A 26795-nucleotide genomic window follows, 5' to 3' on the forward strand; every position below is an offset into this window, starting at 1 on the left:
TCCTCCTCCTCCTCCTCCTCCTCCTCCTCCTCCTCCTTCTTCATTACCAAATCATTTTATCTTGGATTTTATGTCCAACAAACCTCTAAACTATTTGTTGAGGTTGAAACCTGATTTTAATAGGCTCAAGTAAACTTACTATGCTTCTGCAGAAGCAGGCAGTATTCATTGTAAATTAATTGGGGTAATTAGTGAATTGGGAATTTAATTTGAAAAAACTGAGGAACGGTGGAGTGTTAGACTCTGTGACAGGTCTGGGGGCATTGGGGGCATTGCATGAGGGACTTTCTGATGATCCGAAAATACACAACCCAGACAGCCACCTATTCTGCCTTCATGTGAGGTGGCCCCGACTATGGGCCCCGAGCTGCTCCGTGTGTCATGGTCGTTGTTGAAACCACTCCCAGGTGGCAGCTGAGGTGTCCTGAAATGGGGTAGCACCGCTCTGCTCAAAACCCCGTCCCCTTCACCTCCCATCCTCAGGTGGTGGGTTATGAGATATAGGTACTTGTGCCAGGAGACCATGTCGTTGGCGTCGTTCCTTCTTGTTCTTGATTCTCTTCTTTTGCTAAATCTGACCAACCACAGTGGCACAAGGAAGCCAAACCCAAAACTTCCTGTTTACAAATCATACCATCCAAATGGCAGACTTTTCATAATAAAAATTCCCAGTTCCTGCCCCTTTATTTCTATACATTCTCAGCACCTATTTCAAAATCCAGATCAAATCACACCATCCTCCAAGGATTTTATTTGATTTTGTAAAAAATTGTATTACTGTTATTTGCTTGGTTCTTACTCTATCTGGCCTTTCACTCTTAGTCATCCCAGCAAATATCTTATGTCACGTCTTCCAGGCAAGATTGTAATTAGGGCCCTTGCTCAGGATAGTTTATGTAGATCTTATGAATGCGCATATATCCTCAATCCATAGCACACTGCTAAGAATATAGTTTTGCTTAATAAATTTGCCCATCAATTGTCTAAATTAGCTGTAGTTCTTTAATGGTTGAGAAGAACTGTCATCTGCATTAAAATCCTATAATTTTCAGATTGTGTCTCTTTCAGCATTAAATAACAATTTAAAATTCTTACTTTGAACATTAAGAAATTGTATTATCAGAGCACTTTCTATTAACAGGACTTATGTTGGACTTTGAAAATAAATTTTGCTGAAATAGCCATTAATAATTAGAATTAATTATTTAAATTGGCTCCAATTACCCAAATATCTTCTTGTGATTAAATAACAAGTCCCATTGGTGCTATAACAGGTGAGAAGAAAATATTGTTGCTTTGTTTTTTAAAGCATACGTATTTAAACAGTCATCTCTATTTATTTTAACTAAGCGTTGCTTCTGGCCTAAAGACACTGAAGAAATTCCTTTTGACTTATAGGGCTGTTTTAATGGTGTATTTATTATTCCTAGTACTGTAGCACTCAGATAACTAGGTTTAAAGTGAGTTGCAAATAGAATTAAGAGTATTTTTTTTTTTTATATCTCTGGGACTTAAAATTCTGTCTCTAGCTGGTTGAATAATTAATATTACATTTCACTAGTTTTCCTCCACTAATCATTCTTGAGAATATTTATAACTTGCAGAAGCCATCTATTTGTATACAGTCAGTATATTATGTCCATTAGTGTTAACACAGAAAGGCAGTTATTCCTGAGCGTCGGGAGAGAGGGGGGTCAGGGGCATTTTTAAATATTCCACTTTAACTGGCGCATCATATAACACAGTGAGTCACCCTAATTTGAAATCTGTTGAGGTTGGAATAAAGCCAGTCTTATTTGAGCATTTTTTGGAGGACACTTTGGCTAGACCAAAATAAAAGCTTTTCATAGGTGGTACTTGATGAGTAAAAATGAGTCTCAGTCAGGATTTTATTTTTTAATTAAAAAAAAAAATTTTTTATTAGTTTCAGGTGTACAAAACAATGTAATAATTAGATATTTATCGTTTATATCCCTCACACAGTGATAACCCCCTCCCCCCATCTACTATCCCTCTGACATCACATACAGCTGTTACATTTCCACTGTCTCTATTCTTAATGCTGTACTCCACTTCTTGTAAATGTATGTATATATATATATAAAATTATAGTTGACATTCATTATTGTTCACCTTCAGCTTCAGGTGTACAGTGCAGTGATCAGGCATCTACATCATCCCTGAGGTGGTCTCCCTAATGAAACAAATGTCCATCAGATACCCTACAAAATCTTTACATTATTGATTACATCCCCAAATTGACTTTCGTAACCCTGTGGCATCTTGTGGTTACGGATTGTGCTTTCAAATCTCCTCACCTTCTCCCTCATCCCTACTCCCCACCCCCCTCTAGCAACCCTCAGTTTTTCCTCTATATCTCTGAGACTGTTTCTGATTAGTTCGTTCGTTTATTCTTTTCTTTAGATTCCACATATAAGTGAGATCATATGGTATTTGTGTTTCTCTGTCTGACTTATTTCACTTAGCATAATGTTCAGTCAGGATTTGAAGGGAGGTATTTGTTATGGAGATTGTGACAACAAATCCCCACGGAGGCTCAGGACAGACAGCTACTCCAGAAGCTTCACTGCAGAAACTGGAGCCCCAGGGCCTTGGCTCCCTCTCCTGGAAAATTGGCTTGGGGTGTCCCAACGTTCTGTGGCAACGCGTGAATAAAGTATTGTTGCATTAGTCATTAGCTCCAAACTGGAAAAAAATGCTAATGTTGGTTTTTAAAATGGAAAATATGAATGAAACCACTTCTTCTTGACTATAACATAGTAGTTTGTTTAAATAGAATATTAGTATGGAACCCTACATCACATACATACATAAACATACACACATACATACATGCATACATATATGCATACATCGGTCATTGTTTTTCTTTCATATCAACTGATGTTTGAACATCAGCCCAAGAAGGAAATAAACATTTTCTCCTCTATGACATTTTCCTGTTGTAGAGAAAACCTGGAGCATGTAAGTCCTTTTGTTTTCTCCTCATCTCACTTGCTAATCAATTTTCCATTTATCAACAAGCGTGGTGGCGTGGGCCCGTTTGTGACAGCTAGGCTGTGATTTTGCTACTCACTTCCCTTCAGTGATCCAAGTAGTAATTACAAGCCATTTGATCCAAAAGCATCTGCTGTGCGAACCCACGGAGTTTCGATTTCCTCTCCTGGAGGTGCACTGAGCAGAAGTAATTTGCCATGGTGCCTTCAGGACCATTAATGTCACAACAGTAATAAGTGCTGCGGTGGAAGTGGCCGGATCAGGATGGCTGAAGTGATTTGTCAACCTTAGCTAGTTAGTCTGCAGAGGTCAGAGCTGCGGGCCAGGGATGATGCTCCCGTTTTGTGGACGTCCTGAGCCAGACCACATGGTGATCTGAGTCACCGTGGACAGTAGCCACCACAGTCCCCAGGGGTTTGAGACAAGGGGCTTCTACAGTTGCCATCGCTGCCCACGGCGGTTAAGCCTCCTACAATATAATGCCAGCATCCACCTTGAACTTCATAAAAGTTCTTTTACCTTGTTATGGCTCTTTACAGTTCATGTACCTTCAAATGCCATTTCTCACACCAACCCCCATCCTCCAGTGATACAGGTGTGTTTCTAGCCCCCTTTAAAGGTGAAGAAACTGAAGCCCAGAGACATTAGATAACCAGCCGTGACAAGGCTGGGATTTGATCCAGATTGTCTGTTATGTTTTTACTGTCTCCTTCTGTCTTCTCCTGGAACTGGAAACCATGAATGGGCTAATGGGAAACTAACTTTTGGAGGGAGGGAGAGATGGAGTAGGAGGCAGGCTGAGTTTGCAGCAACCTTGACAGAGATAGCCAACCATGAACTTTGGGGTGAGTGGTTAAAGATTTATTTAATGTAGCAACTTTGAAAAGGATAAGCAGGGAAGAGAGTTTTCCAGACGGTTCAATTTGTTGTGCTTATTTGCAAGATCTTCTGTTTCTTTTATGAAAGAGAATGTAGGAGAATATTTTATCTGGCATATTGAAAATAAAGCATGTGTATTTCCAGTGTGCAGCATTGACCCTTGAGGAAATCAATCCAGTTTTCTGTCCAAATGGGCAAAGCTTACAACGTAGGAGAGCTGTAAGCACCAAATAGCCTTTTCTTTTTCTAGTTCAAAGTAATCAATTCCACATTCTTGACACTTTCTTGGAATAGCCAGCTTTTACCTTTCTGTAATTGTGTATACGTGTGTGTGTGTGTCTGTCTTACATACAGAAACAGTTACATATAACTTTTTTTTTAAATTAAAGTTTATTGGGGTGACAAGTGTTAGTAAAGTTTACATAGATTTCAGGTATACAATTTTGTAATACATCATCTATATCTCACATTGTGTGTTCACCACCCAGAGTCAGTTCTCTTTCCATCACCATATATTAGACCCCATTCACCCGCTTCTAGAGGCCCTCTACCCACTTACCTCTGGTAACCCCTAAACTATTGTCTATGAGTTTTTGTTCCTTCGTTTGTCTTGTTCTTTTGTTGTTTTCAGTTTTATATTCCACATATCAGTGAAATCATATGGTTCTCTACTTTTTCTGTCTGACTTATCTCTCTTAGCATTATAATCTCAAGATCCATCCATGTTGACACAAATGGTACTATTTTATCTTTTCTTACTGCTGAAGAGTATTCCATTGTGTATATATCCATTCATCTATTGAAGGACATTTTGGTTGTTTCCATGTCTTGGCCACTGTAAATAAAGCTGCAGTGAACATTGGTGCATACATGTCTTTATGGATAAATGTTTTCAGATTTTTTTGGTAAATACCCAGGAGAGGGATTGCTGGGTCATATGGTAATTCTATTCTTAATTTTTTGAGGAACCTCCACACTGCCTTCCATAGTGGCTGCACCAGTCTGCATTCCCACCAACAGTGTATGAAGGTTCCTTTTTCTCCACAGCCTCTCCAACACTTGTTACTATTTGTCTTGTTGATGATAGCCATTCTGACTGGGATGAGGTGATATCTCATTGTGGTTTTTATTTGCATTTCTTTGATGATTAGTGATGTTGAAGATTTTTTCATATGTCTATTTGCCATTTGTATGTCCTCTTTGGAGAAATGTCTCTTCAGGTCCTCTGCCCATTTTTCAATTGGATTGTTTGTGTTTTTGTTGTTGAGTTGTATGAGTTCCTTGTGTATTTTGGATTTTAGTCCCTTATCGGAGGCGCTGTTTGCAAAAATCTTCTCCCATTCGATTGGTTGCCTCTTTGTTTTGTCGATGGTTTCTTTTGCTGTGCAGAAGTTTTTAAGTTTGATATAGTCCCATTCATTTATTTTAGCTTTTTTTTTTTTTTAAAGATTTTATTGGGGAAGGGGAACAGGACTTTATTGGGGAACAGTGTGTACTTCCAGGCCTTTTTTCCAAGTCAAGTTGTCCTTTCAGTCTTAGTTGTGGAGGGTGCCATTCAGCTTCAAGTTGTTGTCCTTTCAGTATTCGTTGTGGAGGGCGCAGCTCAGCTCCAGGTCCAGTTGCCGTTGCTAGTTGCAGGGGGTGCAGCCCACCATCCCTTGCGGGAGTCGAAGCCAGCAACCTTGTGAGTTGCGACTGAGAGGACGCGCTCCAACCAACTGAGCCATCTGGGAGCTCAGCGGCAGCTCAGCTCAAGGTGCCGGGTTTAATTTTAGTTGCAGGGGGCGCTGCCCACCATCCCTTGTGGGACTTGAGGAATTGAACTGGCAATCTTGTGGTTGAGAGCCCACTGGCCCATGTGAGAAATGAACCGGCAGCCTTCGGAGTTAGGAGCATGGAGCTCTAACTGCCTGAGCCACCGGGCCGGCCCTATTTTAGCTTTTACTTCCCTGGCCTTTGGAGTCAAATTCATAAAAGTGCTATTTGAACCCAAGGTCCATAAGTTTAGTATTTATGTTTTCTTCTATGCAGTTTATTGTTTCAGGTCTTATGTTTAGGTCCTTGAATTAATTTCTGTACATGGTGACAGATAGCAGAGTAATTTCGTTCTTTTGCACGTGGCTTTCCAGTTCTCCCAGAACCATCTATTGAAGAAGCTGTCTTATCTCCATTGTATGTTTTTGGCTTCTTTGTCGAAACTTATCTGTCCATATTTTTGTGGGTTTATTTCTGGTTTCTTAATTTTATTCCATTAGTCTGTGTGTCTGTTTTTCTGCCAATACTGTGCTGTTTTGATTATTGTTGCCCTGCAGTACAAGCTAAAGTCAGGGAGTGTGATACCTTCAGCATTGTTCTTTTTTCTTAAGATTGCTTTGGCTATTCGGGGTCTTTTGTGGTTCCAAACAAATCTGATGATTTTTTGTTCTATTTCTTTAAAAAATACCATTGGGATTTTGATGTGGATTGCATTAAATCTGTATATTGCTTTGGGTAATATGGCCATTTTAACTATGTTGATTCTTCCAATCCATGAGCATGGAATATCTTTCCATTTCTTTTCGTCTTCTTCAATTCTTTGAAAAATGTCTTATAGTTTTCAGCATATAGGTCTTTCACATCCTTGGTTAAGTTTATTCCTAGATATTTTATTCTTTTTGTTGCAATTGCAAAAGGAATTTTTTTTTTAAAATTTCTTTTTCTGAGATTTCATTGTTAGTATATAGGAATTCAATGGAATTTTGTAGCCAGCAACTTTACTGTGTTCGTTTATTGTTTCTAATAGCTTTTTGGTGGAGTATTTAGGGTTTTCCATATATAGCACCATGTCATCTGTAAAGAATGACAATTTAACTTTCATTCCCAGTTTGGATGCCTTTTATTTCTTTCTCTTGCCTGATTGCTCTGGCGAGGACTTCCAACACTATGTTGAAAAGCAGAGGTGCTAGGGGACAGCCCTGTCGTGTTCCTGAACGTAGAGCAAAGGGCTTCAGTTTTTCACCATTAATTATAATATTAGCTGAGGGTTTGTCATATATGGCCTTTATTATGTTAAGGTATTTTCCTTTTATACCTATTTTGTTAAGTGTTTTAATCATAAATGGATGTTGTATCTTGTCAAATGCTTTTTCTGCATCAATTGATATAATCATATGATTTTTGTCCTTTATTTTGTTTATGTGATGTATCACATTGATGGATTTGCATATGTTGAACCATCCTTGTGCCCCTGGGATGGACCCCACGTGGTTATGGTGAATAATCTTTTTAATGCATTGTTGCATTCGATTTGCTAGAATTTTGTTTCGGATTTTTGCATCTGTATTCATCAGAGATATTGGTCTGTAGTTTTCTTTTTTTGTGTTGTTCTTACCAGGTTTTGGTATCAGGGTAATGTTGGCCTCATAAACTGAGTTAGGGAGTATTGTCTCTTTTTCAATTTTTTGGAAGAGTTTGAGCAGGATTGGTATTAGATCCTCTTTGAAGGTTTGGTAGAATTCCCTAGTGAAGCCATCTGGTCCTGGACTTTTGCTTCGGGGAAGGTTTCAGATGACTGATTCAATTTCCTTACTGGTGATCAGTCCATTTAGATTTTTCAATTCTTCATGAGTCAGCCTAGGAAGGCTATATGTTTCTAAGAACTTGTCCATTTCTTCTAGGTTATTGAATTTGGTGGCATATAGGCCTTTGTAGTATTCTTGGATGATCCTTTGTATTTCTGTGGTATCCGTGATAACTTTCCCTCTTTCATTTCTGATTTTGTTTATTAGTAACTTTTCTCTTTTTACCTTCGTGTGTCTAGCCAAGGGTTTGTCAATTTTGTTAATCTTTTCAAAGAACCAGCTCTTTGTCACATTAATTTTTTTATATTGTCTTTTTGTTCTCTATTTCATTTAGTTTCCCTTGGATTTTTATTATTTCCTTCCTTCTACTGACCTTGGGTTTCACTTGTTCTTCTTTTTCTAGTTCTTCAAGGTGTAACGTGAGGTTATTTATCTGGGGTTTTTCTTGTTTCTTGAAATAGGCCTGTAATGATATAAATTTCCCTCTTAAAACTGCTTTCGCTGCATCCCAAAAATTTTGGTGGGCTGTATTTTTCATTGTCATTTGTTTCTATGTATCTTTTGATCTCTCCTCTTATTTCTTCTTTGACCTGGTCGTTCTTTAAAAATATGTCGTTTAATCTCCACATATTTGTGTTTTTTCCTGCTTTCTTTTTGCAGTTGCTATCCAATTTCAAAGCCTTGTGATCAGAGGATATGCTTGGTATGATTTGAGTCTTCTTAAATTCGTTGAGGCTGATTTTATGTCCCAATATATGGTATATCCTTGAGAATGTTCCATGTACACTAGAAAATACTTATAAGTTTTCACTGAGGTATCTCTTGAAGGCCTGAATTTCCTTGCCCTCGGCTTTGGTAGGCATTGTCTCTTCTGTGTTCATTCCATCATAGGTCAAGTGTAGACTCAGGAATTGATTCCTCAGCGCATTTCTTGGCAGAAAGCCCTTTTGAAGTGAATATAATATGATTTTTTTCTTTTGCCCATCTCTGCATTTTCCCGTGCACTGTCTGTTGTCTAGGACTTCTTCCCTAGCAATGATCTTCTGTCCGTTTCTCGAACTTTTAGGAAAGGTTAAGAAATTGATGCTGTATAAACAAATTTGAATAAGATACTGAAAATGGACATCTTTTACCTTCCGAACTTATGCAGGACTGTGCATTTCTAGTTGCTTCCAATTCAGCGCTCATGTGTTGGGTGTGTTCTGGGTGCCGGATGCACCGTGTGAGAGGGCTGAAGGACAATGAGAATGAGGGAGATGGAGCCTCTGCTGCATTCATTGGAGCAGCCGGGGCCCTGAGAGCAGCTGGAAAGTGACTGTCCTGGTGTGAGCTGGGCTTAGCTAAATGCTGTACCAGAGGCACAGGAGAGAGGACTCACCTGAGTGGAAGTGGAGGACGGGGGACAGGAGAGACTTCATAAGATGGGAATAGCATTTGAAATATTAGGGGGGTGGAGGGTGGGAGATGAGGGTAAGGAGGATCAAATATATCGTGATGGAAGGAGAACTGACTCTGGGTGGTGAACATACAAATGGGATTTATAGATGATGTAATACAGAATTGTACACCTGAAATCTATGTAATTTTACTAACAATTGTCACCCCAATAAATAAATAAATAAATAATTAAAAACAAAAAAATAAGAAATATTGTTGAAGGTTGTTAGTAGTTTCAGCACTGAAGCCATGAGGAAGGTAAAGCCGGCAGAGGAAATTGAACTGAAGAAGGGTTTGGAGGCAAAAATGCTGTTTATTCCTTTTTGGGGAGTGTCAGGTGAGCCATTTTGTTCAACCAGAACATGGCATGTGTCGTAGAAGAACATAAAGGAATCGGGAAAGTTAAGCTGTGTCCTTCTGGGGATGGGGGAGGCAACTGCCAGGCTGATATTTCCGTATAATGTGGTAGTACAGTGGTGAGTGCTGGCTCAAGCCAGGTGTCTGGGGTCCCGATCCCCACAGTACCATAGTCACAGCCCCCTGTGTGAGTTTGGACAAGGTTATAGAATTTTCTGAGCCTCATTTTTCTCACCTGTTAAGTGGAGGGTCGTGATGGTGCCTTCCTTAGAGGGCTGTGAATAGTGAGTGAACTGACCCCATGTCAAAAGCTGCTTCCGTTTGGCCCTGTGTGATTGTCTCCATGGACAGCAGGGCACAGGGACAGGAGGGCAGGGAAGTGTGGCTGTCCATCCCCCGCCCGTCTGCAGTCACAGTTTTCTTGGTCTGCTCTAAGGGTGCAGAATTAAACAGCTTTGCCGAAGGAATCCGGACTCTGATTTCCTCTTGGCCAGGCTCTTTGTGTGGTTTCTTACTCCACAGTGACCTCTGCTGGAGTTTTGGTTTGATTCTGAGCGAGTGTGATCTGAGAGGTGGGGTCTGGGCCTTTATGGCAGTACCTTACGTGCTTGTTGCTGCCTCACCTGGTTGAAAGCACTGCCCAGATGAAAAGAAGTACCTGGGAGGTTGAACTAGACAAGAAAGTGTGACCCTGTGAGGTAAGACCCTCCAGGAGACAGTGGTGTCCATGCTGGTTCCCTGAGTCCTGTCTCCAGGCATCTGCTCCTCTGTTTCTTTTGTTTCTTTCGTTTTGGCACAGGGGGTTCACATTCATCCTGGGCTGTGGTCATCTGTCCAGGAAAACATACAGAAAGTGAGAGATCCATGACAAATCCAGAAATGTTACTTCAAAGATGAGCACCACATTTAAAAATGACAACACAGAAAGATGTGTCCTCCCTTGCTTTGCCTAAACCTGTGGGTTTTTTTTTTCTAAATTTCTTTAATACATTCTGGTTTTTAAATCCTACATAGGAGGACCTTTTGCTTTTTCTCGTTTCATGGAATTCGAAGTCAAATCTCCCATCATTGATAATTGTAATATGCGAGTGGGATTTAATACTGTGATTGAATCTGTATTAACAGTTTCTGTTGTGTAAGGTGTGTTTCCACATATATGATCTTTGCTCACAAAACTTGGTATTGTTAATGAATAACCTTAAGTAATTATATTAGTATTATCGGCTTTCACAGAAGAGGACACACAGGCTCAGAAAGGTCAATGTCCCGTTCTCGGTCTCTCCTTTCTGGAGAAGTGGCCAAGTTGGTGACTTGAGCATCAGGTCTTTTCATTTTGAATCCCACATCTTTTCTTTACCACCGGGCTCATGTAAGAACCTAGTCAGCGGAAAACATTTCTGAGTTGCTTAATCAATGTTAACTATTTTTGTTTGTAAACCATAGGTGTACTTATTAGCATGAGGTCATTGAATTACTGTGATGATGAAGTTTAGGAAACTAAACTTTTTTGGAAAAGGCTTATGTTTTGAGATGGTTTCAAAAAGGATATCTAAATGTGAAGTAGCTGAAGGATAGAAACAAACTTCCGCCAGGATTAGGGGTTGATTTTCAGAAACAAGTCGAAATAAGAGAGAAAAAAACGCTGCTTGGATGAAGTGCGGTTCAGAGTTAGGACGGGGGAAGGTGTCAGTGGCCAAGGACAAGAGTGTATCTGAAATCAGTGGGACGGTGGCTTAAATGCAGATTTCACAGTGGCCTTATCCACCTCTGGAGCAGTAAGAGTGGACTCTCAGTAGTCCTTACATGGACTGCAGTGTTCTAATTTGGGCTGAGAGGCAAAATGACATGGTAGCTAGAACACCGGACCCGGAATTAATTGCCTTCCACTCAGTCTCCCTGGGTATCAGTATGATGTGGGATAAATGAAGGAGGAAACGCTAGGCTTGTCTGCCCCAGAGGGTCACGAGGAGCTAGAGATGGGAGGGGTGTGAAAACGCTTACCCTAAAATATGCCACAAAGTGAGGGGGCATTATTTGAGTAGTTTCTCTCATTTCTTAAATCTGTCTGCATTTTCTTTTGGAATCTAAAAACAGGTTGATGAGCTCCTGCATATATATGGTTCCGCAGTAGATGGCGTTTCCCGAGACAACACGTGGGAAATCCAGACATATATTCACTTTCAGGATAATCAAGGAGTTACTGTAACGATCAAGCCAGAACACAGAGTAGAAGACATTTTGACTCTGGCATGCAAGGTAATGGATTTTGCTCCAGAAATATACTTCTGAAGAAAAAGAACCATTAATATTGCTCTCCTATGCCTTTGAAATCAATGTGGTATTTGAGACCTCACTTTCTAAACTAGGGAACATATTAACTTATTTATTACTTAACATATTTATTAATTAGCCTTCTCCTCGGTCTTTTAGAAGTATGCGTTGTTAGGTCATGACCTCTTGCCTTCGGGAAGAACCTGAGCTATTGGACTGAAATTCTATATATACTTTTATATCTAGAATAATTGTTATTAAAGGTACTTAATGATGGTGTGTGTCTAGAAGGAGGAGACGTAGGCTTTGAAGTGCTAGATTGATTTCATCCTAAATAGTTTTACCAAGTTTCTCTAGATGAAACAAGTCACTTGACACCGTTCACAGTGGCTTCATGGAGACTATGATGAGATGTTTTATTCATTATTTAAATTGGGTTTTATTTCTGAAAAGGTAGCTTATGGTAAGTCTTAAGGAGAGCCCCCTGAGATAAATGAAATAGACTCAGAACCATCAGATCATGTGTTTTTAGACCACCAGATGGCAGAGTAGAGCTGAAATAGTTTGAAGTTTTTCAGAGAAAATGCAATCAAAATAAGAAGGGTAAAAAAGGCACGCAGAGTGTGGTAACTCTTTACCATGTACACTTAATAGATGTGGATAACCTTTCATTTTAGTCCTCCTTTGTCTCCTTGATTTAAGCCTTAGTATACCACACATTTATATATGAAGCTTATATTCTTATCAATTTAATTTTCTTTTACTCCATTATGTAAGGTTTTTATTTAGACAGCCAACAATACTGTTTTATAGCAATGGTATCAGTTATTAACTTGATAAATTTTCGGAGGGATCAAGGATACCAGGAGCAGTGAGTCGGTTAGAGAGGGGTGGAGAATAGGCCTGAGATAATTTCTCACTGTTGAAAGTGTATGAGAGAGGGAGAGGGAGAGGGAGAAAAGAGGGAGGAAGAGGGAGAGGGAGAGCCCACGAGAACAAGTGAGCGTGCAAACGCATGCAAGTGTTTGTGCATAGACATTTTCCTTTTGAAAAGTTTGTAGAGCAGGAAATGCCTAATTCTGAAGTCTGTGTAGTATGAGATTATTCACATTTCACAAATTTCTCTACGTTAATAGTGGGAAACAACTTAAAGTCAGGTACAACCGGTGTATAAAGAGAGAGCATTTGCTGAGATGGTAGGATATACTCTATCAGATATATACTACTGTTACCTCTTAAAAATACATCTCTTGCTTTTAGTAGTAAGCAGTATCCTTTAGAGAAAACCTTCTTAAAAATAATTATTTCCTTTTTTGCATATTTTAATTTGAGCTGTTATATAGGTTTAAACGCAGCAACGTATATATGGTATTTGTTTTAGGAATTTCCACTTTGATTTTTCGTGAACGATGATGAATTTAGAAAGAATATTTAAAATCTGAATGACTGCCTTTTTCCTTACAGATGAGGCAGCTGGAACCCAGCCACTATGGCCTACAGCTTCGCAAATTAGTCGATGACAACGTTGAGTACAGTATCCCCGCCCCATACGAGTACATGCAAGAACAGGTAAGTGTGCGTTGTCCCTAGAAACAGAAATCTGAACCACATCCACGGCCTCTCAATTTTAAAAATATGGAATTTGGCGTGAACATTCTGTTTACATTTGGCATCTAGTTTGGAAATAATCACAATAACTCTCCAAAATATTATGACCTCAAAACCTCTGAAGGGGAGCTGACTCTGGGTGGTGAACATACAATGTGATTTATGGATGATGTGATACAGAATTGCACACCTGAAATCTATGTAATTTTACTAACAATGGTCACCCCAATAAATTAAAAATAAATTAAAAAAAAAATAGCCAGTCAGGTGAATGAAAAAAAAAAACAACAAAAAAAAAACCTCTGATTTTTTGGTTTTTCACCTTTTGTAGGTTTATGATGAAATAGAAGTCTTTCCGTTAAATGTTTATGACGTGCAGCTCACGAAGACTGGGAGTGTGTCTGATTTCGGTAAGCGTGGGGGCCACCCTTATCCATCCTTGCCTCATTCGCCACAGTATTTTCAGACCTAGTTTTTTTTTTTCCTTTACATTTTCAGAAATTGTGGCAGTAGTTTTGGAACTGTCTTTTGCTTTCTTCATTTTTATTTATTTATGTTAGCAGGCTAACAAGATATGTGTTGATATTAGGGGAAGATGCCAAAGTAATTAAAAGGAATAAATATAAAAGTTGATGAGAAATTTGAAATGATGATGAGAATAACACAGTGAATTTATTGTGTGCCAGATGCTGTTCTAAGCTGATTAACTTATGACTCATGTGACAGTTCTTTTCATCTCAGTGTCTTTGCTCTTAGCTTAATTTCGTCCACCTGGAGTGCCACCCTCCACTGCGTCCCTCTACCCCCAACCCCTACTCCCTGGTTGGATAAATCCGACTTGTCCTTCGGGAACTAACTGAAGGTCTCACTGTCTTGAAAAAGGCTATCTGATTGCTCTAGCTTCAGTTTTAACAATTAAGGGTCAGTACTACTCAAATCACTTTCTAATATTTAATTCTTGCATTTCTCTTTGTATTTAAACTTATCTTTGAGCTCTTTATAGGCTATGCTCATGCCTTACAGTTTATTTCTTTAACTCTGCCTTTTACCAGAGGAACTCAGTAATTAGATAATCCCCAATGAATGTCTCCATAGAAACCCTATTTCTTGTTAAATATAGTCATATAATTATTTTCCTGAAAAAAACTCAAGCTGATCAAATTCTACTCATTGTTTAAGTTACAATTTCCTTATTCTGATTTGTTCTTTGTTTCTTAATTTTCAAAATCTGTTTTGACCTAAATGTTACATTGATTTTTACCTCTAAAGTCCCCTTCACATTTTGTCTATATTTCTGTTCGCCTTCACTCTACTTGCCATGGTCACCCTTTGTGTATCTTCTTTGTACCTGAATGACCAAAGGACTGAATGCACATAATTGCAAACACTTTCTGGTGACTGCAGTCTCCCAGGCTCTGCCAGATGCACAGAGGAAACAGGGGAACATGCCATTCTCCTTATTATCTAAGAACTTCCAGTACTATGGGACCATGGCATGGAAGCACGTGACCCCAACGGTGGAGTCAGAGAGGAAGGCCCTCTCTGAATCAGGGAGATGCATTTAGAGGAGGAGATGTCTCACCTGGGCTTTGCATGTAGCCATGTTTAGGGCAAGCACCAGGTATTTTTCTACCGTCTTAAAATGCCTAGCCCAATATATAGTTGTTTCCTAACAAATGTTGATTTTATTGAACTGAATTTGTTTTATTTCAGTAGAATATTTTTTGGTCTTAACTTTTTAAAAAGAATTCAAAAAAATGTAATTTTTTTGGTAACATACATGTAACAAAGTTTACCATCATAGCCGTTTTTCAGAATGGTTAAAAATGACAGTTCAGTGGCATTAAGTACAGTCACATTGTTGTACAACCGTCGCCACCACCACCTCCAGGACTGTTTTCATTGTGCAAAATTGGAACGCTGTAACCATTAAATGTACCTTCCATTCCTCCTCCCCCACGTGCCCACTTCTGGCAACTCCCATTCTACTTTCTGTCTCTGTGAATTTGACTACGGTAGGTCTCTCATATAAGTGGACTCCTATAGTATCTGTTCTTTTGTGACTGGCTAATTTCACAGAGCGTAATCTCCTCAGAGTTTACCCGTATTGCCGCATGTGTCAGAGTTTCCTTCCTTTTTAAAAAGTGAATAACATGTCTTATAATTCAAAGAGTGAATAATTGTATGGATATAACACATGTATTTATCCATTCATCTGTAGATGGACAGTTGGGTTGCTTTGGTCTTTTGGCTATTGTGAATAACACTGCTCTGAATGTGGGTCGATGGTCTCAATTTTTGAATAAGGTTGTGCACTCATATTTCTTAAACCTTTAGACCTTACACGTTCCTCTTTTTCTGATTCTGCTAGATATTTGTGCTTTCAAAATCATTGTAACTTAGACTTGCTCAACATACTGTATTCATGAGAATAGATGTTGGAGAAGATACTGCTGATTAAGCTGGAGAAATTAATTAGTATGCTGAATTTAGACTTGTGTCTAAATCTCTGATTTTTATTGCCAGGGTTTGCAGTGACTGCACAGGTGGATGAACATCAGCGTCTCAGCCGAATATTTATCAGTGACGTTCTCCCTGACGGCTTGGCATACGGGGAAGGTCCGTGTGGCAGAGTGTCTCTGTTCTCTCTTAATTCAAAACTGTGGCATGCAGTCTGGCTAGTGAAATTTTCTTCTTGCAGTTTTGTCAGAAAAATGGTTCCTTCTAGAATTTTAAAGAAAGTAAACTTAATAGTGTAATTGAAAATACATATGCAAACATAGAGAGAATGTGTGTGTGTGTTTTGAAAGGGAGAGGGAGTATCTGCATACATATAGAGAGCATACATGCACATTCTATGGACGGTGGAGAAAGACTGTGAGAGCCATACAGGCAGACAGAGAGAGATACCAGGAATAGAGCTTCCCAGGGCATTTAACATCAGACACATAGAAGAACAAGTCATTTGAATGCCTCTCAAAGTGTCTCCCTTTCTGACTATTCCTTTTAATCCTAGCCTTGGGAGAGCTGAAATTTGTTTTGTTACTAGTGGCCTCCACGTACGCTTTGGTGCTATCTTTGAAGACGGCAACAGAACAGCCCCCAAAAGCACATAGTTTGAGTGCAGCCGCCTTCTTTCAACCTGGAATGTTTCTCAGTGATCCCTCTCTTTTCCCCTTCCTTGTTCCAGGGCTGAGAAAGGGCAATGAAATCATGACCTTAAATGGGGAAGCTGTGTCTGACCTTGACCTGAAGCAGATGGAGCTCCTGTTTTCCGAGAAGAGTGTTGGGCTCACTCTCCTCGCCCGGCCGCCTGACACAAAAGGAACCCTGTGTACTTCTTGGTCAGACAGTGACCTGTTCTCAAGGGACCAGAAGAGTCTGCTACCTCCTCCTAACCAGTCCCAGCTTCTTGAGGAATTCCTGGATAACTTTAAAAAGAACACGGCAAATGGTAAGCTTTTTTCTTTCTTTCTTCTTAACTGCTGGTATCAACAGCTAAAATTTTAAGGCTATTGTTTGACTTGCAAACTTAGATTATTTAAGCTGTTCAAAGAGTGTTTTTTTCATTTATTAGAACACAGATGCCAAACCAAGTAGACTTGATCAAATTTCCATGCATTTTAGTAATTATAACACTTTCACGAAAATAGAAAATAATTAATTTTACACAAAGGAACATTCTTTGAAATTGCAGAATATTTAAAAAATCACCCATGATGTTTAGTATTGTAATTGCTTTGTGACGGAAGGTAAATGAATGCCACCATAAATGCCAAAGCTGATTTTATATTCAGTTGAGTCAAAGGCAAAAACATTTTGCAGTAATCTATTGGGTTCTTAGAATAGTCGATGCTATTCAGTTCTTTACCTCTTTTGTTAAGTACAACTTTCTGAGTAAACTGCAAGCTTTTAATGCAGATCATGAATTTTAAAATCTTGTACAGGCCCCCAAATGAAAAACTGTTTGCCAGTTTATTTTTCTAAAGGTAAAATTTCCATATGAGGAAATCATTTGAAGGTTTGAATTTCTGAGCTTATCATTCATGCATATTTTATACATTGCAGTCAAGTAAATGATGGGCTCCAGCTAATACTGAAAACCTGCAGTTTTCCTCTGTGCTCCTGGAGGAAGGCAGTCGAACCTGAGGAGACTGAGCAGAGGCTTTATCCTGGAAGCACACAGTGTGATTTTTATACTTAATTACCATGATAGCGGATTTCCGATTGAAACCTCTACATGATTGCCGAAACTGAGTGAAATGACACAAAAGGAAGTTGTTAGGATCGGTTTAATTTTCAGCAGGTTTATTAGGTCATTTTTGGAATAAAAAAATCAGATTGTAAGATTTGTGATTCAGTAAGGTACATAGTGCTTTCTCCTTCTCACTGGAGCCTTCTTTCCAGTTTAAAATACTGTGAAATTGACTATTGGCATGTAAAAGTGAGTGTCATAAAACGGAAGTTGCAGTGGAACTAATTAATTGCTTGGTTCTATGAGGGCCGTGGTTCAGCTACCCTGTGCTGTGTTATAGGCCTAAGTGTTCCACTTAATACACGCCTGTGTGCCTTTGCTGGATTCATTATTCTTGAGGGATACATTCCTGCCTGCTGTATCTCTATGTATTTTATCATAATAGGAAACCTCTGCAGAGTCATAACACTTTTGGTACTTGCAGGAATGAGTTTCTACAGAAAGCAGCAAAAGTAGCAAATTTACCTTCCTTTTTTTTATCGATAGGGTCAAGTAGGTGAGTTACACTGGTTTACCACTTTTTTTGTTTTGTTTTGTTTCACAAGGAAGCAGCATAAAGCAGAGGTCCAGATATGTTAGGTAGTGCTGGCGTGACTCATCCTAGGGAACCATCCTGAGGGCATTCGCCCTTATCACTTACCCTGAGAGCGCCTGTGTGTGTGTGTGTGTGTGTGTGTGTGTGTGTGTGTGTGTGCAGATGGCCTCGCTCCCTGCTGCTTTTCCACAGTTGCTCTTCCTACAGATCCCTGCGCAGCTGCAGTGCGCACAGCTGCTCATCCTGCCATGGACGGTGCTTCCCCATCAGCATGGAGAGAGCCACTGACCACTCCCGGGGTTCCTGGAGACACTGCATGCTGTGTGGGGGTGAATCAGTCTCTCCCTGGGAAGCGCACCGACACCCTTCTACCCGGCCTTACTGTCCGGCCCCTTTACTGTTCCATAGTAATGTGCTTGTGTTGGAAACAAAACAGCCACTGTGGACTGCTTCCCCTGACACCTTGTGAATATGGAATTTATTTGTTTTCTTTTTGAAGTAGTTGCACAGCTCATGAAGGAAGTTAAATGCCTGTGAGTGAACACCTCAGGAGGAAGTCTGTGCATTTTTAAGATTAGGGGAAAAGAAAATAAGGGGTATGGATAGGTGAGAAATTGAAAAATAATAGCAATGAGCGTGAGTCTGCCATTTGTGCATAATATCATTATATGGGAAGCCTGCATTTGTGGAAACCGAGAGGTAGAGTAATGTGACAAGCATGCAGGCTTTGAGTCAGACCTTTCCAGGTCGTGTGACTTTGGGGGCTGCCCTCCACCAGAGAGGTATGGGCTTCCTTGTTTCCTGCTGAGACAAGTTTTCACATGGCCACGTGGAACTCAGTTCCAGTTCATGTGGCATCCTCATTTGCGTGCTTTCTATGGGCTTCCTCTCCTTATGGTTTTACCTTCCCTATTCCCTCACTTGGGCATCTTGGGGTCACCTTCCCGATGAACTTCTGTCCCCACATCCTGGGCTCAGACTCCGCCTCTGGAGAGCCCAGATGAAGACACTGAGCCTTGGTTCCATTCCTACCCTCGTGGGTCACTGGGAGGTTGAGAAAGTTGGTGTCTGCGCGTGTCTGTCCCAGCTCCTTACATGGCAGGAATTCCGCAAACGTGATTCTCCTCTACCCTCTCCTGTGCAGCCTAATGCTTTTTTAAAAATGACCTTCATTTGCTTTAGGAATGAATTAGAAAACAGCAATCTCATTTTCTTGCAAATAAATAAGTAAATAAATAAACAAATAGAAATTACACAAGTAAAATAATTTAAATGTCTTTGAAAAACAATTTTTTTCATACAAGTTTTGAATTATAGTTAGGAGTGCTCATTTCAAGTTCCCTGGGCATTACCAGAAGGAGCATGGGACAGTTGTCCTTCGGTATCAATGGGTGATGGTTCCAGGAATCCTATGGATACCAAAATTTGTGAGTGCTCAAATCCCTCATTTAAAATGGCATAGTATTTGCATATAACCTACACACATCCTCCCATATATTTTAAATCCTCCCTAGATTACCTTAATACCAAATATAATGTAAATGCTATAGAAACAGTTGTTATGCTGTTTGTTTAGGGAATAATGACAAGAAAAAGTGTGTACATGTTCGGTACAGACGTAACCATCATAGGCCTAACTATACAGTACACGTTTGCAACGATGTACCTTTTTCTGTCCAATATTTTCAATCCAGGTTTCGTTGAATCCACAGATGCAGAACCCAAGCATACAGAGGGTCCACTGTACTTGAGGAAAGATTTTTCCCGTTTTATTTTCCAGAGAAGCCAGACCTCTGCTTGTTAATAAAAACCAAACAGCTGGCTCTCTGGAAGGGAAGCTGTTTTATGTAGAGAAACTATAATAATATCAGCAGAGAAAGAAGAAGCCTTAAGCCGTCGTTTTGGGTGTATCGTGACTCCAAGCTGCATACCTACTGACAGGTGCTTAAAATGTGTGAGGCCCTGGGTATAAGCAACATGGAGTTCAAGGCTTTGGTCTACTTTTGATTTGGTCAGGTGTCCAGAAATTTGTATTTGTTAGCTTTAGTCTCTTAATTAGGTGTGACCAAAAAACCCCTCTTATTATTTATGTATCTGACTGAAAGAAGTCTTGGCCGCAGTGGCAGGTCCCAAGGAGCCAGCAGCTGCTGTTTAGGTTCTGTGCTTTTCTAGAAAAGAAGCATCCTACTGGTCTGAGAGACTTACTGATATGTATAACGTTTCGGGCAGTGGTTCTCACTCACCTCTGATGAGCTTATGCAAATGCAAGTTCACTGTCACGGTGCCCCCTTCAGGCGGTCTGGGGTAGTGCAAGGTCCTTTGTTAACCAGCGTTCACCCATACTGCCCAGTGGGGAGGTGGGTCTGACCTGAGCACAGGACCTACCACTTTCTGAACACTTCTGTGCCGAGGTTTTGGGGATAACATGAGATAATATGTGTAAAGTTCTAGTAAATCGTAGCTATTGTGCTTGTGGGTTGTTATTCTCTGAATTAGGGGTTATATGCCCCAAGCCTCCACCTTCTTGTGTGTATCAAAATGCAGCCAGTTGACTTGTTAGCTCACCTCATTTGTTCCTCAGGAGACACTGTCCTATCCAGCAAATTGAGTACACTGAGGAACAAAGAACTTCCAGCATCACTGGCTTTGCTGTGATATTCCCATGATGCTCTGTGAGGAGTGGAACAGACAGGAATACATTGAGACTTGATAAGCGTTCAATGTCAAGTTCCTTTGTTTCCCTAGAAATGAATAACCATTTGATTCTTGCCTTGAAGGGTTTGAATTTCTGTCCTAGTGACCCACCATAGAGAGAAGAAATGTCCATAGACTGTATTTGACTTGATCAGAAAAAGCATCTGTAAAGACTCTTTATAGAGAGAGTTAATTTTACCACTGCAATTCCCCGAAGAGGCGGGTGTTATTTTTTTAAGCCAACAAGATGAGCACTGAAGGAATTGGATGCACCAGCCCTGTTTATACCGGGTTCCTATTAATGCTGTTTTTGTGATTTAAGTAGGAAAATCTCTTTTCTAGTGTATGCCATCTTTTGAAAAATTCCAGCATCTTTTAAGGGTCTCACTGGGCTTGGAGTTCCTGAATAAAGTCTTTATGTAAGCTGTGAACTTGTTATGGCATTAATGTATTTTCCACCTATAAACAGCTATTAATACTGCATTGTTAGGGCTGGGGATTTATTTAACAGGAGACAAAATAAAAAAGACTTATGTTCCTGCTCCCATTTAGACACTATCAACCCAGCAAATACTTCCCAGATGATGAAGGTAATTACTGCCTGAGGTTCTTTTTTTAATCCCTCACCCCACTTTGAATCACTCTCTTTTTAAATTGATATATGAGTAGTGTGGTGTCGCAAACTACCAGAAGCCACTTAGATGCAAATTTACTCTTTGGAAAGAGTTGCTCCGGGAATGTATGTATCCATTATGCACCTTTTCACCAGAGGAAGAATTATAGAGCCAGCTCTGATGTGGCAAACCCACTTATTTCCTGTTTATGAGAGTAAGGGCATTTTGCCTTCCATACCCGGGTTTAGGATGACTAACAGCATTTAGCTCAGAGAATGCTCTGTGTGTGTAAAACTGCTATTCTTGTGTCTGTCTGGCTGACACCCCAAATCTCCAGATGTAAAAACATGTTAGAGTTCCTAAAGATGGTTGGTGCATTCAAAAAAAGATTTTTTTTTAAATCTGCCTGGGAAATACTTGTTTTACCAGAACATAGAGAACATTGGCCTCAGAAATATTAGTTTCTCATAAGGCTGCTGAAGGAAGTTTCAGTCTCGTTCGTGGAAGTGAGCATGTGGCTTTCTACTAGCAGTGGAAGGAATTAGGGCCGTAGGACACCAGTTTCATCATAACACTTAGGGTTGTTGGAGAATTTGGTTCTCTTTTTCTCATGCTGAGTCATTCATCTATTCACTTGCTTATCTAACAAAATAAACAACATTTTGTTAAATATTGCAGGTACATGAAGGTGAATTAGACATTATTTTTTACCCTGAAGAAACTCAGAGTTGAGTGGGAAAAATAAAACACTTTTAAATAATTGGTCATGGTTCAAAAACAAAACTTTGCCATAAAAAGAAGTAGAGGTCCAACATAGAGGTAGAATTCCACTGATTTTTCTATTTATTTCGAGCAACCAGGGCCAGAGAGGTGTGAGAATCAGAGAGAGATTTCTGGAAGAGAAAACTCAGATCAAGAGCATTTTATCTGAGCTGCAGATGGACAGGTTATATATATATAGATCAGGAGGTGGGTGGTGGGGCCCAACCTGGGACACAGAGGCTGGAAGCAGAGGCCCCCTGGCTAGTGTGCGAAGGTAAAATGGGAAGTACAATTGGAGGGTCTGTTGAGGCCAAATTGTAGAAGATCCCGACTTTTAGGAACTTAGAACATATCATGGCATGTATCTGAAAAAAACTAGTGAGTATTACATTATTTCCCCCTGCCTTAAATAAAACAGAGAGGATTTATCTGGTCATTTCATGACCACTAAAGTGTGGCTTGAGCTGCTGCCACTACTATAGTGTCATTCTTTTGGGACTTAAAGTGTTGTTTTTTATGACCAGAAGTCCCCTGTAAAATACATACTCAAATAAATGTTTTGGAGGAAAGAATGACTTACTGCAGGTACCCTATAAAACCTAAGTGCTCCTCAGCATTGTGAAGCCATATCCGCTAACGGAGGGTCTCACCGGTCACCCTACACGCAGCAGGCCCTGATGGCCTGTGGTAGGGACCGCTGATGGTAAGGGGATGCCCTGTAGCAAAGAGGAAAAGGCGGTATGGGAGCCGAGGGAGAAGCTGATAAAGTTTGCCAGCATTCTGAGTAAAAACTAGTCCTGTATTATCTCTCCTACATTAAATGCAAATACCTCTTTCAGGTAAGAATTTACAAAATTTCTCTGAAGAACATTGTATGAAATTTCCATTGGATATGTCACTTTCAATAGCCATTTGAGAGTTTTGGATAACTGGATCAAATACAGTCACTGGTGCTTACAAAGTGAGCCAGGTCTCTGTGAAATAGTAGTTCTGTGAAGCTATGGTAGCTGCTGGAAAGAAGAAACTTTATAGTCTGTTACATAAGGAGGGAAAAAAAGATCTGACTGTTCCTGTGAATGTTGCGACGGGTACTGACTGCCACATGATGCTTGTCTGCATTTCCATTTTTGTCCCCCTTCTTTTGGGCTTAAAAATGAAGTATTAATGCATTCCTGACTTACTCTCCCTATGAAGGAATTGAGACCTCCAGGAAAGACCAAGTGTGGATATCTCCTTGATAGCTCTCACTTCTACAGACTGCTGTATTGTGACGGTATCTTTAATTAGGGGGGTTGGTAATACGTGTTCATGGTACAAAAATTCGCAGCATACAAGGTTAAGCTGTGATGTATAAGTTCTCCGAAGGTATATCGCGAAATGGTTAAGAGCATGGACACTAATCAGACAACCTGGGTTCAAATCCTGTCTCTAGGTTCGCCTACTTTTCAGCTGTGTGACCTTGGTTGGACAAGTCACTTAAACTCTTTATGCTTAGTTTTTACAACTGTAAAAGAGTCTAGGATTTTTATGGGATTAATGAGGTAATATTTGGAAAACACTAGCTACTTCCTGGGAGACAGTAAAGGCCACATGAATGTTTGTTAAATAAGAAATTTCCCCCACCCTGTCTTTAGCCACCCAGTTTCTCTCCCAGAAGTAATCATTGTTCTTAGTTTCTTTCTCATCCTGGTCTGGAGACTCTTAAATGTTGGGAAAATGTTGGGGTATTTTTCTGCTTTATTTTTACTGTACTATCTTCGTACAAGGCTGTGGTAGGCAGAATAATGGCCCCCCAAGAGTGTCTACATCCTAATCCCCAGAACCTGTGACTATGGCAAAGGGACTTTAAAGATGTGATTAAGTTCAGGATCAGGGGATGGGTGGATGATTCTGGATTGTCTGGGTGGGTGCAGTGTAATCTAGGGGTCTTTATAAGAAGTCGGCAGGGTATGTCAGAGTCAGAGGAGATGTGAGGATGGAAGCAGAGGAGGCCCGTGAACCAAGGAAAGCAGGCAGCCTCTGCAAGTTTGAAAAGGTATGAAAACAGATCTCTCCCTTAGAGCCTCCAGATGGAGTGCAGCCCTGCTGACCCATTGTAGTCTTCTGCCCCCAGAACTGTAATATAATGCATTTGTGTTTATATGTCAAGCACTGTGTTTGATGGAAGAGATACAAAAATGAAAATCCGTAATCTCCATCTTCAGGGTGCTACAGTGCTGGGGAGGGTGGGGGCGGGGGTGAGATGTCTGAACAGACAACAGTCACACTCCACCATCAAAATTGCTGTAGTCCTCTGTTTCTAAACTTGTTGGGCTCCAGTTCCTTTCCTGTTGAAAATTATCGGGGACCCCAAGGAGCTTTAGTTTTATGGGTTATATTTATTGGTATTTATGATATTAGAAATTCAACTGAGAAATTTAAAAAATATCAATTTCTTTTAAAGTAATAATAATAAATCCACTTCATGTTAGCACAATAAGCATATTTTTAATGAACTGGTTCTGCAAACAAAAAAATTATAGCAAGAATAGTATTTTTTACCTTTTTTGCACAACTCTTTAATGTGTGTCTTAATAGAAAACAACTGGATTTTTATATCAGCTTCTGCATTCAGTCTGTTGTAATGCATCGTTTTGGTGAAGAAAATCCAACCACAAGTATTTGGGAAAGGGAGGAGTATATTAATAACCCTTTCAAATAATTGTGGATATTCTTTAGATATTCTTCTTTAATATTACACCAAAACTAACATGTGGTAGTTCCTTCAAGGTTAGTTGCAATGTGGAATCTGAAACATCATTGGTAGGCTTTTATTGGTTACACAGTAATTCATTGGCTTATCTTGCACTTTGAATGAATCTTTTACTCATAGATGATTCTGTAGCATGCAGTGGTTACTTGGAAAATATTAGGTCGTGAAGTTATATAGATCTTCCAAATATGGACATTTAATTATACATCATTAAAACTCACATTCATTAACATCACCACGAATTTCACTGCCAAAATCTTAAAGAATTGGGAAGCTGTCACACTCACAGTGGTGGACATAATTTTTCTAAGATTCAATTTTTCCAATTTTTCCAAGATTCAAATTTTTGTTGTAAAGTTTGAATTATAACTACAAATATTGTCAGTTTTTTTCCTTGGAAATGACAGGCTCACTTTGTTCGTTTTAAAGAAAATATTTCCTGTCAGTTGTTTTCTTGAATAAAAATTGTTTTGTGAAAAAAAGCAGCTAGTTCAGCTTGCAATAGAATTGCGTAAGTGCTTGCTCTTGAGACAGCCATTACAGAAGAGCTGTATAGGTACTTCCTGAATATGTTCTCAAGGGTTGAGATTTAGCAAAATCAATTATTTTTACTGCTTCCTTGAGGACATTCTTAAGTGAACCTGGCACGTTCCTTGATATAAGCGTGTGGTAACGAAGAATTAGTGACGACTAGTACAGGTGGTGCCCCGTCTCGATGCATGCCATGACGCCAGCAGATCACCCCACCATTGCTGTGCCCTGTCAGTACAGATGTCCTCAGATAGAAGAAGACATATGACACAGAATTATTACGAAAATAATTTTGAACTTGCAGACCCCTTCAGAAGGATTTCAGTGGCCTCAGGAGTCTACAGATGACACTTGAGAAGGGTTGTTGAGGTACATACAAGGAATGGCAATCCCATAGGAACAGAAAAGTCAGGTTGCAGGTTATTAGGGCCACTTTTGAGAGATGGTCTCACTTGTGTTAAACCCTGAAGAAAGTAGAGTATATTCTAAGTGTGGGGGAGTCTTGCTGTGAGGAGATGTATGAGTAATTCTGGGTTATTGGAGGGTCAGGCTCAAATGGGGAAGAGGAAGGAGATAAGACTGGACAGGTAAACAAGGGGTGGGTCACAAAGGATGTTGTGTGTCAGTCAGAGAAGCCTGGGTGATAAGGACACATGGGAGAGAGGGCAGGGGCTTGGTGTTGGACGTCACTGAAGCTACTCATAGTCGGGTTGAGTAATGGAGAAGGCGTCTGCCAGGTGGGGATGGCATTGAGGGGTGGATGGCCCTGTGATGCACTTCTCTCCGTCAGAGCACTTAGGTCTATAGAGGTAAGTGTCCTCCCTCAGCACGGGGACTCTATCTTACATTTTATCCCAGTAGGTCACCAGGCATAAGTAGAGCCACTCAATAAATACTAGCTTGAATGTATAAATAAATGAAGGAAGGATATAGAAATTGATAGGACTTAAGTTATGAAAAAGAAAACAATTCCCAGATCTTCCATTTCCAACGTTAGCTTTACTTTTCAACAAGATGCTAATACTTAGGCTGTATCTAAAGTGCAGTTTGTTTGAAGTGCAGAAAATAAGATACGGAGTTAAGAAGGGAATCATGGTTTTGTCTGTTAGGTGGTTCATTCTGTGGTGCAAATAATTTGACTTTGGGAGTTTTTTTTTCTTGAAGTTGGGAAATGAACTACTGTACTTAATTTTAACCTTTGTCCTGAAATGAAACCTGCAATTTTCTATCTCCACCTCCCTGGCCAAGTATTCATTACTCATGAAAAGTGCCCTAAGGCCCAAGCTGGAAAACGAGTGGTCTCTAGAAAAAAATCATTTTTTTCTGTTTTACTTTCGTTTAGTCATTGAACAAATATTTAGCGACTGCTTATGTGTCAGGTATTATTATAGGAGTGCTGGAGACACGAGAGAACACAATAGGTAAAAAATTCTTGCCCACATGGAGCTTGTATTTCAGTGTGTGGAAGTAGATAAGAAGAATAAACATAAGTGAATTATATAGTATACTAGTAGACCATGAA

The 26795-nt window shown here is 39.9% G+C and overlaps 1 protein-coding gene across 4 annotated transcripts in view; it reads left to right on the top strand.

The window, feature by feature from the left end:
* TIAM2 (TIAM Rac1 associated GEF 2) overlaps positions 1-26795 on the top strand; it is a 250965-nt gene that overhangs the window by 167544 nt on the left and 56626 nt on the right. For all 4 annotated transcript variants that reach the window (XM_033096123.1, XM_033096065.1, XM_033096055.1 and 1 more), the window contains 5 exons: positions 11346-11507; positions 12987-13091; positions 13462-13540; positions 15657-15749; positions 16321-16584. In XM_033096123.1, coding sequence (XP_032952014.1) covers positions 11346-11507; positions 12987-13091; positions 13462-13540; positions 15657-15749; positions 16321-16584 — 703 coding nt within the window. The remainder of the gene's footprint in view (positions 1-11345; positions 11508-12986; positions 13092-13461; positions 13541-15656; positions 15750-16320; positions 16585-26795) is intronic.

This window comes from Rhinolophus ferrumequinum, chromosome 3 (genome assembly GCF_004115265.2).
Source record: "Rhinolophus ferrumequinum isolate MPI-CBG mRhiFer1 chromosome 3, mRhiFer1_v1.p, whole genome shotgun sequence".
Lineage (NCBI taxonomy): Eukaryota > Metazoa > Chordata > Mammalia > Chiroptera > Rhinolophidae > Rhinolophus > Rhinolophus ferrumequinum.